Genomic DNA, 13701 nt, shown 5'->3' on the forward strand with positions numbered 1-13701 from the left:
ACGACTCTCTCTTACAGAGGTTTCTGTTTCTCGCTAATAGAGGTTTTCGGAGCTTAGAATGACGGGTCCTGGCTATTACTCTCACTTATAGAGTTTTCTCACTTATCCAGTTCTCACTTACCCAGGTTTGACTGTATATTGAAATATAAAAAAAACATAAACATTTTTGAATATTGCAATATAAAAAAACATAAAAACTGGTGAAGCAATAGCTTTAAATGTTTCTCTTTATAGAGCAACTCAGTTTTGTGCTATAGTTTTACTGGGCTAAACGTTATTTTGATGTGAATAAAATAATACATTATATACATATAACAGAAAACGCTATTAAGCCTTTTATTGTTTATTAATTCTGAAGTACCCGATATCATTATATATATTATATTATTATATATATGTGTGCTATTGTTAAAATAGTACCCAGACTACGTTGTTTCAGCTCCGAAATTAATGGCACCAAAAATTAATAGGTGCCCTTTTAAAAGTAGAATGTATCTATCTATCTGCTAAGATTAATCTAATGAGCCGAGTAGCCTAAGAGCTCCGTCACATAATTTCCAACCTCATCATTTGAGCCTATCAGTGTAGCCTTCTTTTTTTATTGTTATTTGAAATAGAACTTCGTTTTTTTATGAAAATTTTATATAGTAGTTACAATTGTCCTACTGGGAAGGCGAAACTATCACACCATACAGCCTTATTCTTTGTATATTCTGTTTTATAAAAAATATTATGGAGTGAAATAATATAATGAACTTGATTAATTTAAGAAATTTATTAATTGGGATGAAATTATATGAAATGAGAAGAAATGGGATCAAATATAATATCAGTAAAATGGCGATTATTTACTGAAACTTTATCAGTGAACTTTTTGGAAGAGCCCGTGTAGCTACGTCCCACGGAATAGTTTATCTATTCCGTGCTACGTCCAGTGGCTTTCTTTCATTTTCCCCTGTTTGTGCACTTTCACAGATTCTAAACAATTAATGACCCAACGTTATTACACATTTCAACCTACAGAAAACCTAAATTAACAAAATAAAACTATTCACACATTTTCACACACGTTCCCGCCAAAAAGCCCTAAAAATGCGAATGGCCTGGTACTTTCAGATTTATTATTACATACTTTGTTGTGTGAAAAGTGAATTAGAGCAGAATAAAGTGAATTTGATTTATCTGAAATTCATTGTAGGATAAAATTAAATGAAACTGACGAGATTAGATAACATAATGTCCCAGTGAAATGGTGAAGATTCTTTTTATTTATTTATTGCTTAGGTGGATGGACGAGCTCGCAGCACACCTGGTGTTAAGTGGTTACTGGAGCCCATAGACATCCACAACGTAAATGCGCCACCTACCTTGAGATATATGTTCTAAGGTCTCAAGTTTAGTTACAACGGCTGTCCCACCCTTCAAACCGAAACGCATTACTGGTTCACGGCAGAAATAGGCAGGGTGGTGGTACCCACCCGCGCGGCCTCACAAGAGGTCCTACCACCAGTAATATTCACTGATTCTCTGAGATTCACGGAGATCTTAATATACAACTTTAAAGAACCCGAGCATTCCCAAACGAGTGCGATTTCACAGATGCTAAACGCGTCATTAATACACATTTGAACAAGAGAAAGCAATAGATAAACAAAGTAAACCAATCTTCATACTTCTCTCCTGGGGTTCCTCCCACGCGTCCACAAATACAAAGATACATCCATCCTTTTCTGTCATGAAGCAGTTATTTTACGGCCCACACAGAGTTGAGTTCGAAGTCTTATGATGAATCGTGACATTCATATTACGATTATTCTACCGACTCCCACGACCAGATGATACTTGCCTGTCCAACAAAAGAAGAAAAGTTGAGAGCATGTTAAAACGATCGTGGTTTGCGTTAAATAAAGATAGATTCCCAAGTACGTAGCAAAGCCTCGAATCCATAAGACTTAGCGGGATTTGTATTACGTCAAATCATTTTTCAAACGGTCGCCTGGGGCCTGGAACTTTGTCGCTAACTAAAATGTGGATAAGATTGAAGTTATATTCTAATTTGTCTTGTCGTAGTACTTGTTTTGCAAAAATCTTTGTGTTTTTTTTGTTTTTGTTTTTGTTAAACTTCAAAACTTTTTGGTACCTAGTTTAAGCAGACGCAAAAACTGACTTTAATTTTAATAATTTTTGAAGTATGCTGGCAGGCGATCGTTTGGCCCTTGATGGTGAATTCTTACCGCCGCTCAGGGACATCAGCAATGTTAGCGGCAAAGCCAAACCGTTGCCTACCACTGAGCACTCACCCCAAGCCTCATAAGTTCTTTTAATACCAATAAAATTAAGATGAGCAAATTTATATTTCGCTATTTTACTGTCACCGCTATTTTTTACTGGTAGGACCTCTTGTGAGTCCGCACGGGTAGGTACCACCATCCTGCCTATTTCTGCCGTGAAGCAGTAATGCGTTTCGGTTTGAAGGGTGGGGCAGCCATTGTAGCTATACTGAGACCTTATAACTCATATCTCAAGGTGGGTGGCGGCATTTGCGTTGTAGATGTCTATGGGCTCCGGTAACCACTTAACATCAGGTGGGCCGTGAGCTCGTCTACCCATCAATGCAATAAAATAAAATAAAATAAAAAAACATACGTCAACATTTTTATTAGTTTGTGATGTTTATTTTTTATGATAGATGGCGTTAATATCGTTGCCAAAGTCTCCTCATAATGTTTGTTTTGTATGATAGATGGCGTTAATATCGTTCCCAAAGCGGCCTCGTGCTTCTTTCAATTGGACAAAGTTACCGTTTGTTTTTCCTCACGAGAACCCAATATCGTGCAAATGTAATGACGTTTCCGTTCAAATTGAAACGTATAAGTTTATTTATTTGGTTTCGTCATAGAATTCGTGTTTTCTTACGTTGTAATAAACGAATAGATTAAATATAATACAGAAAAAATATCTGCATATAATAAACGAACAATGGATATGGTACAATAAATTCTTGTTTTGAAAAATATGTTTTCAGTACAAAAAATAGCGGTTGCATGGTTTTTCAAGTAGTAGTATCAGTAAAATAATCATCAAAATCAGTTCAACTAGAAAAATCCTCTTTTTTTTTTCACCCGTAATGCTAAGGTTAACACCCATAAAAACAGCTTAATTGAAAACCTTCATATTTTTTTAAGTCTATTCAAAATAAAAAAGTATGTCTTCGCCTCCTTTTTTTAATCGTGTAAATCGACAACAGGAACAATGAGGACTAACTTCAAGGGATTCACTATATTACCGCCAACTACAAGTAGTCACGCAAATTATAAATTCGATTTTACAACACGATTTATATTAGGTACCTACTAGCCGTAGGTACTCGCCCGTGTCGCTGGGCATTTATATTAAATTAACATTGTCATTATTATTAGGGAATCCAACACTCATATAAATATTAGCCTATCCATTAAGTACATGTATTTTCTACATGGATACCAAGTTTCAAGTCAATCGGATGCATGGTTCAGTAGTTATAACGGAACATCCGTAAAAATTACTGCTGATTTATATATTAGTATAGATGATGTTCCGTATAAATGCTCTCACTAATTATAACATAGACAGCTCTACTGAAATCGTCTTCGTCTAAATCGCCGTCATTAATTATAGTCTAACTAAATGCTAAAGTCTTCTCTTTGTTGGCTTCAAAAACTCGCTTCACAACACGACTGCGGACAACAACGACCTCTAAGCTCGTGCGGACAAGAGCCACAATCGTTCGCTTCGAATCTAATATCTGAAGGACCTGTATTTAGGGCTCGACGATGATTAAACATTCAACGGGGATGTTACGGCCATAACAAAAGCAAGGCGAGTCAGATATGTGAGCTTGTAAGCGCAATGCGGAACTCCACAGGGCTTCATACGAAAGACACTTAACAAAGTGTTCAGACGGATGAAACTTTTTCGTGACTCGTTTTCAAAAGGAAAGCTTTAAAAAAAGTATGTATGATTTTTTATTTTGAAACGAGCTAATTACGGTACTGCAATTAGTTTTATACCGTTCAAAACAGGCCGCCATGTTTTTTTTTTTTTCTTTTTGCGAAATTCAAATTGTGGTAGGTATAATAATATTCGTAGGACCGTCGAGGCGATTCGCCCGGTCCTTGTGGATTGGGTGAATCGTGACAGAGGACGCCTCACTTTCCGGCTCACGCAGGTGCTCACTGGGCATGGTTGTTTCGGGTCCCCCTCACATGTCGGTCTGGGGACCGGCGAGGGGGGCCTAAGAAGACGACGTGCAAGCTGCTCTGCACGCGTTTTACGCAAGAGCATCCGGGTGATGGAAGGCCGGCTATCCTCGACCCACGCTGGTTCTGGCCCAGCGGGGTATTCCGTAGGGTAACCCACTCTAACCGGCGCCATCTAGGCGGGCTTCGGACAGTCTGCCGACCGAGAGGGCTGGTGGTCGTGGTGCCGACGACCGCCAGTCCGGCGTCCCGAGGGGGAATGGGAGAGATATGCTCCGCACTAAACGCTTCACTTTCCCCCCTTTGCCTTGTCGTGAGTTCTGTCTCATGCGAGGTTTGGACGTTGGTTGTTGAGCGACAGGAGGTTTTAGTCAGTTCGACTCTGACATACCCCGCCCAGTATCCCCAGAAAAGGGCGAAAGTCCGGCGATTTCCTCCTGACCAAAAACAGTCCAAATCTTGACCCAAAAAGGATCACAAGGGACATCGCAAGGCAAATTTAAATTAAAAATTACCTAGTTTTTAATTCAATAAAATCATATCGGTTAATGTAAATAATAACAAACATACCGTTTAAATATTTTTTCACAATTTCAATTTAACGCACTCTTATTTGCGATGTTCGCCAATAATGTCAAATGTAATAATGCATTCACAATAAATAGACCACGATTATTGGCACGATGCACGCCCCACTAAGATTATACTATAGGCGGTTACACTGTTCCGTATGCTGTTCGATATATTTATAGGCAGCGCAGTATTTTGGTGAACGAGGTGTCTGGTCATCAAGTTTTTTTAATTTTTTTTATTGATTACATCGGTGGACGAGCTCACGACCCACCTGGTGTTAAATGGTTACCGGAACCCATAGACATCTACAACGTAAATGCCGCCACCCATCTTGAGATAACTGCTCTAAGTCCTCATTATAGATACAAAGGCTGCTCCACCCTGCAGAAATAGGCAGAGTGATGGTACCTATCCGTGCGGACTCACAAGATGTCCTACCACCAGTAACTAAAAGAGTAAAAGTCTCATCTCCGCGAAGACCAACAGACAACGCACAGCCTAAACCCATAGGAAATAGATTTATGAAATTTAGAGGGATTAAGATACCTAACTATATAGTATACTGGTGGTAGGACCTCTTGTGAGTCCGCGCGGGTAGGTACCGCCGCCCTGCTTGTTTCTGCCGTGAAGCAATAATGCGTTTCGGTTTAAAGAGTGGGGCAGCCGTTGTAACTATACTTGAGACCTTAGAACTTATATCTCAAGGTGGGTGGCGCATTTACGTTGTAGATGTCCATGGGCTCCAGTAACCACTTAACACCAGGTGGGCTGTGAGCTAGTCCACCCATCTAAGCAATAAAAAAAAAGAGTAAGTACCACTGTATCTCAAACTGTTTAAAAACGTGTCGTCAACGATGATTCCCACGGATCTCGATGTCCCGGGAATTAAGGTAAGACAAACCAAGCTCAATACGATATGCCTGAGTGTTCATTGTACGCTAGCACTGGTGGTAGATTGTGAACGAATTCAGTGGGCAGAGCCCGTTTTACGGCGAAACAGTAATGCGTTTCAGTTTCAAAGATTAAATTCACTATAGAAACGGAGACTTAGAACTCATGTCTCAATGCGGGTGGCGCAATTTGCGTTGTTGATAATCACTTAAAACCAGACCATGAGCTCTTTCACGTGTCTAAACAATAAAAAATAAATAATGGGGGTCATTAAGCGCGAATCACTACTTTACCGCTTTACAAGCCATAGCTCCTACACCCCGTGAATCTTTACTCTGATCTGTACGGGTCTCTGAATTGCTTGTTCCATTGGACCCCATATAGAGCCGTACTGTCGATAATCGGGAGCGTTCAGTGGTATTAGACTCTTTGAATCCAGAGTGGATTTTGGTTGGAAAGTGCTCTAAGGAACTATTTGAGTTGATCGCGTCATTTTCTTTTTACTATCGTATGATCCGCCACCAGGGCTCTGGAATGAATTCTCTCCTCGGTGTTCCTGATGTTCTTCTTCAGACACGGCTTGAGATATTTCTTTAGGTAGGCAATAGCTTGACTCTGCGCTTGTCCAAGACAACTCACTCTAAATGGGCGATACGAATCGTTTTGGCGATTTTTTTTGTTGACTTATTTAATTTATGTGACGTAAGCGACGGATATTTCATGGAAAAACCATTTTTCCTCCATATTTCAAGGATACCGATGTTAATGGTATTTTTATGCGACAAACTTTATCTTTTAGATATCCGATGCACATTAAAAGCGGTTAAGATCAAGACCCGCGCATAAATTCTGACACAGCGTAATACCCTTGCGACAGTTTCTCATAACACGACGTTTATTTTTAATATGTTTTCATTGCGACCTCGTTCAAATTCAAAACATGAAAATGAATTAAGAAAAATCTTACTGGAATACTTCAATGAGCAAATATATCGTTTGGATATTAATTTTCATTAGGTTATCGAATGTTATTTAAAGTTGAACAACTTGAATTGGATTATGCTAGTGATCTGTGAAGTTTAAAGTTAAGAGATTCAATTCTCTGAATCGATTAGTTAAATTTCTAATTATTTTCAGTTAACGCAATTTATGAATAACTTTAAAAAAATGCAAACTAAGTTATTGACAACTAATCTTATTTAGAACTACTGGAATTGTAAAATAAAACCGCAAAATTAGCTGGAGGTTATCATAGTTCTCTTTAGCCCACTGAATTTCTCGTCGGATCTTCTCAAGCATTGCTCTTACTAGGGCTAGTGCAAATTCTGTCAGATTGAGCCCGTGAGCCCGCCTACCAGTGTGAGCATCCCTTTAGGCTACCGGCGAATAGGAAGGAAAAAACAAACTTTCATTCAAAAGTTTTTCCCGCTATAATTCTTATACTACTATGTAGGTAGGCAGCGGCTTGGCCCTGGCATCGCTGAAGTCCATAGGCGACGGTAATCACTCACCTACAGGTGGTATGCTGGTCCGCCAACAAGGGCAACAAGAAAAAAGAAAAAAAACAACCAAACTTACCATGTACGATTTTCCTTGGCGTCTCTGGTTCATCGTGGTAGTTCTTGAGGAGTTGGAGCGCGAACTCCGTGCCGACCTCCTCGGACCTCGGGCACGGCACGTACGCGTACTGCTTACGGGCCGGCGCCGGGACGGGCGCGACGCGATGTTTGCCGCGGTCGGCCATACGGCGTCTGCCGGCTTCCCGCCTACCGTAGCTTTCGCGTGTTTCGCTTATCGATAAAGCCAGCCATTCGCGATTTAACTTTAAATTAGTCTCATTAATAATATGAATTCGTAATGATCATTGATAAGTTCACGAATGCATTAATGAAGTTGACAAGGAAATTCAGGACCGTAATTATGTAAACATGCGATTTGTTTTCGTGTATTTTAAAGAAAAATAAATAAATAATAGTTTAAAAAAACTAACTAAATACTCTTTTATAGAAAATCCAACTCAAAAAATAGAAAATAAATTTTAACAAATTTGAATTAAAAATAGTGTAAGAAAAAAATATTTTATTGTAAAAATCGTGAGCTGCTTTTCAGGATATTATCAAAACTAGTAGTCCCACAGTAGTCGAAATTCGACAATAATTAATTGAAATTATAAGTTTCAACATTAATATGGTTTTATTGTTATAGATTTCGCCAAGACTACACTATAGACAAATACTCGTAATATTAAAAATAAACAATATTGACCTATTCTCAATCTGACTACAGACTTTAAGCAATAACAAAAGTTTGACAATAAACAAAGAGTATATAATATGCGTGTCTGTGTGTCAAATACATGGTAGTGTGTGTAATGTATTCTTTATTGATTTAATGTATCTTAATCCATAATTTTTTTGAAATATTAGCATTCTGCACTTCTATTCTATATTCTCTATAAGAGTGGAAAATTTCATACTCCTCCGTTAGCGCAATTTGTGTAAAAAGGGGTACACAGTTTTTGCTTCACGTGTTGGATTTTCTATCAAAGCGTATTTTGTTAGTTATTTTAAACTATTATTTATTTTTAATTTTTTAGTTGAATTTCAATTATTTAAATTTTTTTTTTTTTTTTTTTTAATATTGAATTGTCATGGCTCCTTAATAAGTATACCAAATTTCGAGTTAATGCGACGTTTTGAAGGGAGTCAAAATCATGTTCAAAGATTCCGTTACAAACGGACAATACATATATAATAAAAGCGTATTAAAAAGAGCGCGTTTTCGATTATGGAAACCGTTTAGATATTTGATTTTTTTATTGCTTAGATGGGTGGACGAGCTCACAGTTCACCTGGTGTTAAGTGGTTACTGGAGCCCATAGAGATCTACAATGTAAACGCGCCGCCCACCTTGAGATATAAGTTCTAAGGTCTCAGTATAGTTACAACGGCACCCTTCAAACCGAAACAGCTGATTCACGGCAGAAATAGGCGGGGTGGTGATACCTACCCGTGCGGACTCACAAGAGGTCCTACCACCAATAAAACCTGTAATTTATTACTGTGTTATAATTATGAAACTAAAACAAATTACTATTTCAATATGATGCTCATTCTAACAATGATACCAATAAAAAAGCGTATTTTTCGAAAAAAAAACATCAGTGACATTCTTATTACGTTAAAAACGTGGAGATCTACAGCATCAGCGTGGTATGCGCGCGCAAAGCTTGCAGTCTCCGCATCAGGGTCGATAGGTACAGTCCACCAGATTTCTGCACAGCAATGCGGTCCTGAAGACTCTCCATGATATAATTGTCCATACGACATCACCTAAATGATGACATCACCTATTTTATTTAATGGACAGACGAACTTATGAACCACTAAATGATCAGCGGCTACCGGAACCACTAAACATAACAACTTTTTTTTTATTGCCCTTGTAGACAGACGAGCGTACGGCCCACCTGATGGTGAGTGGTTACCGTCACCCATGGACTTCAGCAATGCCAGGGGCAGAGCCAAGCCGCTGTCTACCATATGGTCGACGTCATACCTACCTACCTACTTCAATGGTCGACGTCAACCTTGAGTCATGAGATGGAAGTTTCAGCTGTGCAGTCCGTCAGGCCAGAAGACGCGATCGCTGTAAACAAAAAAAAAACTAATCTATACTAATATATAAATCTACAGTGGTTTTTCCGTTATAACTACTGAACCATGCATCCGATTGACTTGGTATGCATGTAGAAAATACATGTACTTAATGGATAGGCTAATATTTATATGAGCGTTGGACTCCCTACACCAGTTGCGGGGGCGTTAATGATGAGAATCTTTGTGGCGGTGAGAAATAATAATGTTAATTTTAAATGCCCAGCGAAGCGGACGGGTACATTTAGTTTATTATAAAAACAATAAGCCACACCTCGAAGCACTGCTAATTCTCTATCCCCGCCTATTTCTGTCGTGAAGCAATAATGCGATTCGGTTTGAGAGGTGGGGCAGCCGCTGTAACTATACTGAGGTCTCAAGGTGGGTGGTGGCAATTACGTTGTACATGTCTATGGACTCCGGTAACCACTTAACACCAGTTGGGTAGTGAGCTCGTCCACCTATCTAAGCAATAAAATAAATAAATAAATATGTATATATACTAGCTGATCCGGCAGACTTCGTAATGCCTCAATCGATAAATAAAAAACCTAAGCTTGTGTATAAAATAAACTTGAAACAAACAAAAAGAATCCGTCCGACGGGGGACACATCAAGGGAAAAACAAAATTGTTATTTTTATTTAATTCTGAGCATTTTCATATTTATCTACCTTTTAAACATTCTCTGGACTTCCAACAATAATTCAAGACCAAAATTAGCCAAATCGGTCCAGCCGTTCTCGAGTTTTAGCGAGACTAACGAACAGCAATTCATTTTTATATTTATACTAGCGACCCGCCTTCGCTTCACTTCGGAAACATTAAAACACACATGAAACCAAAAAAAAAAAATAAAAAAAAATAAAAAAAAGTAGCCTATGTTCATCAGGGACAATGTCGGCTTCTAATGGAAAAAGAATTTTTCAAATCGGTCCAGTAGTTTCGGAGCCTATTCGAAACAAACAAACAAACAAATCTTTCCTCTTTATAATATTAAGTATATATTTATATAGATTATATAGGTAGATATAGATAACGCAAACTATACATTTTTATTATATGGCAGCTAGTGCGCTATTCAAATTTCGAGTTGAAATGTCAAACACCTAAATTTGTGGAACATTAGAAACGAGAGGCGACCCGACTGAACCACTATCATTACTGATCTTTTGAATGACGAAAAGATGTCTGTTTTAAAAAAAAACTCCCAAAAACATTCCCATTTCTTCTATCTTCATGTAATTGTGAAGCTACGTAAAAATCCCAGTAATTGACCGAGAATCGACGCAACCCTCTATATTCTTTATCAATTAACCAGCCTCACGATCCGGTCCGAACAAATGAATGCGTGCACTGAATATTTTAGCTTATTCGCAGAGCCATACTCTCGTTCTTTGCTCGTATTCCCCAGAAATCGATCCAGAACAACGTGGTTTCAACAGAAACGCATTCAGGATGACTCTGGTCCATTTCCTCGAGAACTTTCTGAAGCACAGTTAGCGCGGTGAACCTTGTCGATAAAAATTAACTTAGGTACGAACGAAGCTTACATTAATTACTGTTAGATTCTGTTTCAGTTATATCCATAAATAAATCGGCAAAGACAAATAATTTATTCAATATAATACTTTTTTATTAATAAATGATAATTAAAAAAGTCTTTAAGAATTTTAATTAATAACGCACTCTATATAATAACTCTAAATATAGTCGTAAAAGTAAGCCGACCATAGAAGGTGCCTATTAGTGCATACTCCAATTAATTTTGACCATGGCAAGCCAAAACTTGCAAATACCTTTTTAACTTCAATAAAAATATCCTCTCCTGTAGTGGTCCCTTTTAGCGGCTGTAAAGCAAGCAATTCCTCAGTAACAGTGAACTCCTTAACAACACCTCGAATAAATATAGCCATTTGAGCTGTGTCAGACAAATCACTGCTCTCGTCTAATGCTATGGAAAATAATTCAAAACCAGCCATACGGTCAGTCAATGTTGTTTTTATATCTTTAGCTATCATTTCTATATTGAAGTTTGACGAACTGTTGTTTGCAGGAACTAATTGAAAATTAATTTGAATTAAATATGAATGAAAATTAATTAAAAATGAAAAATTAGTTTGTCAAGACGTTAACAAACTATTTTTATAAATATTTTTTTTTTCAGACAACGTACTGCAAACTTCTAACATACACACATTGATAAATTCTCCTTCGGCAAATGCTTTTAATGCCTTTGCCAATTTTGAGCTAACTATAAAACTAGCTTTCACAATATTATTATCAAGTTGTGTTCTTTATTTATGAAACATTTGTTGCTGTTTTTCCAAATTTGCGGTAAGCTTCTGGATTTTGTCCGTTCTTAATTATTATTGTCCTGTCAGTGAGTGCAGCGTAGCATGCTTAGTTGAGTAATGCCTCTTTATGTTGAATTCTTTCATTAATGAAATGGATTCATTACACAGCAAACAAATAGGCCTACCGTTGTGCAAGATAAAAAATAATTCTTCAGTCCATCTTTCTTGAAACTGGCGACCCTCTGTATCTACTTTTCGTTTCCTTCCACCAGACATTATTTTTGTTTACTTTTCGTTCAATAAAATTAACTAGTGGCCCCGCAGTAGTCGAGATTCGACTATAATTAATTGAAATTATAAGTTTCAACATTATTATGCTTCTATTGTCAAACACTATTATATTTCGATAATATAATCACAGTATTCGCTAAAACTGTACTACAGATACTTATTATTAAAGACAAACAATATTAATCTATTTTCAATTCGACCACAGACTTTAAACAATAACAAAAGTTTCCCAATTGACAGTAAGCAAAGAGTATATTTTTATGTACGTGTTGTGTCAAATACATGGTAATGTAATGTTTTCTTTATTGATTTAAAGTATCTTTTATGCATTCTTTTTAAAAAATATTAGCATTGTGCACTCCTTCTCTATATTCTCTATAAGTGTGAGAAATTTCATACTCCTCCGTCCGCGCAATTTTCGTAAAAAGTGGTACAAAGTTTTTGCTTCACGTATTAATATATAGATAACAAACTATAGTTAGTAACCACTCAAGATGCAGACAAAGTCACAACAAGTTGACGTCTCGATCAGTTCGCTAGGATATCGCTTGTCCAAGTTATCACCTCGTTAGCTCAAATAGAACTGAACCAACGTTCTTTTTTTTTCCCTACCTAAGCTGTTAACCTTGAGAGGCTATTCCAGCGTAACCTTAACTAGTAGGTGAGCTCACGGGGCTCAAACCTGACGACGTTGCTAACACGAACACCGGATCGAAAACGCGACCCACTGAGAAGATCCGGCGAGAAACTCAGTCAGCTGTGTCTGAGGGTTAATTTTCTCGTCGAGCCCTTCGTCGCAAGCGACGGTTTCGACGAGAACGGTGACCGGTGCTTGAGGTACCTAAAAGCACCGTTAGTGGATCGGGAGGATCCGAAATGACGTGTTTGGGGCGACGTCGACTGCTTTCCATTCTTTCCGCAGGATCGGGAATGTAGTTATCGGCGGCCACGATGAGAGGGTTCTCGTGTCTTGCGGCTTTATCGAAGTGGGACCAACGTTCTGGCTTATATAGGCAAAATTAACGAATAATATGGAATAAACTATATAGCTTGAGCAGCAATAAATCTTTTGATGTGTCGCCCGTGAGGTGGCAAACCTCAAAGAATGATGATGATGAAACCTCAATGATCAAGCAGAGTACGCTAACTAGTTCGAAAGAGTGAGACGCCAAACATCAAATCCTTTGATGATTGGCGTCTCACTCTTTCGAACTACGGACAGACCAACATGTCGTTGGTATAACAGACTATGCCAACGACACGTCTCAGCCCTAGGTAACTGATTATTAATCTTATTGAATTTTCTTTTATACTAATCTGGATCTAACAGTAACAAACAAAGAATCTAATCTTTCCTCTTCTTATATCCATGATTAACTATTTTGCCGTCGTTGTACTTTTAAAAATGACTTTACAACTCATATCTCAAGGTGGCATTTACGTTTTAGATGTCTATGGGTTCCTGTAGCCACTTAACGGCCTGTAGCCGTGAAATTACACACCCATCTAAGCTATAAAAACAACAAAAGACTCAGCTATGCCTTAGATTCATCTTGACTTCAGTCAAACGCTATAATATTTATCATATATAACTATATGTATGTATATATGTAACTATACTTGACACCTTAGAACTTGTATCTCAAGGTGGGTGGCGCATTTACGTTGTGGATGTCTATGGGCTCCAGTAACCACTTAACACCAGGTGGGCTGTGAGCTCGTCCACCCATCTAAGCAATAAAAAAAAAATAAAAAA

The 13701-nt window shown here is 37.9% G+C and overlaps 1 protein-coding gene and 1 long non-coding RNA gene across 2 annotated transcripts in view; both read right to left on the reverse strand.

Moving 5' to 3' along the window:
• The window catches only part of LOC101745759 (uncharacterized), a 116568-nt gene extending 108284 nt beyond the window's left edge, over window positions 1-8284 (reverse strand). Inside the window, exon 1 of the mRNA XM_062675154.1 lies at window positions 7281-8284. Within this exon, the coding sequence (XP_062531138.1) occupies window positions 7281-7446 (166 nt within the window). The 5' untranslated portion in view covers window positions 7447-8284. The remainder of the gene's footprint in view (window positions 1-7280) is intronic.
• Window positions 8285-8410: 126 nt separating this feature from the next.
• On the reverse strand, window positions 8411-13107 carry LOC134201061 (uncharacterized). Its single transcript, XR_009976222.1, has 3 exons — window positions 11840-13107; window positions 9269-9350; window positions 8411-9034 (listed from the first exon to the last, which is right to left on the reverse strand). It is a non-coding gene; the product is annotated as an uncharacterized LOC134201061 (long non-coding RNA).
• Between the last annotated feature and the right edge of the window lie 594 nt (window positions 13108-13701).

The sequence above is a fragment of the Bombyx mori genome, chromosome 23 (assembly GCF_030269925.1).
Source record: "Bombyx mori chromosome 23, ASM3026992v2".
Lineage (NCBI taxonomy): Eukaryota > Metazoa > Arthropoda > Insecta > Lepidoptera > Bombycidae > Bombyx > Bombyx mori.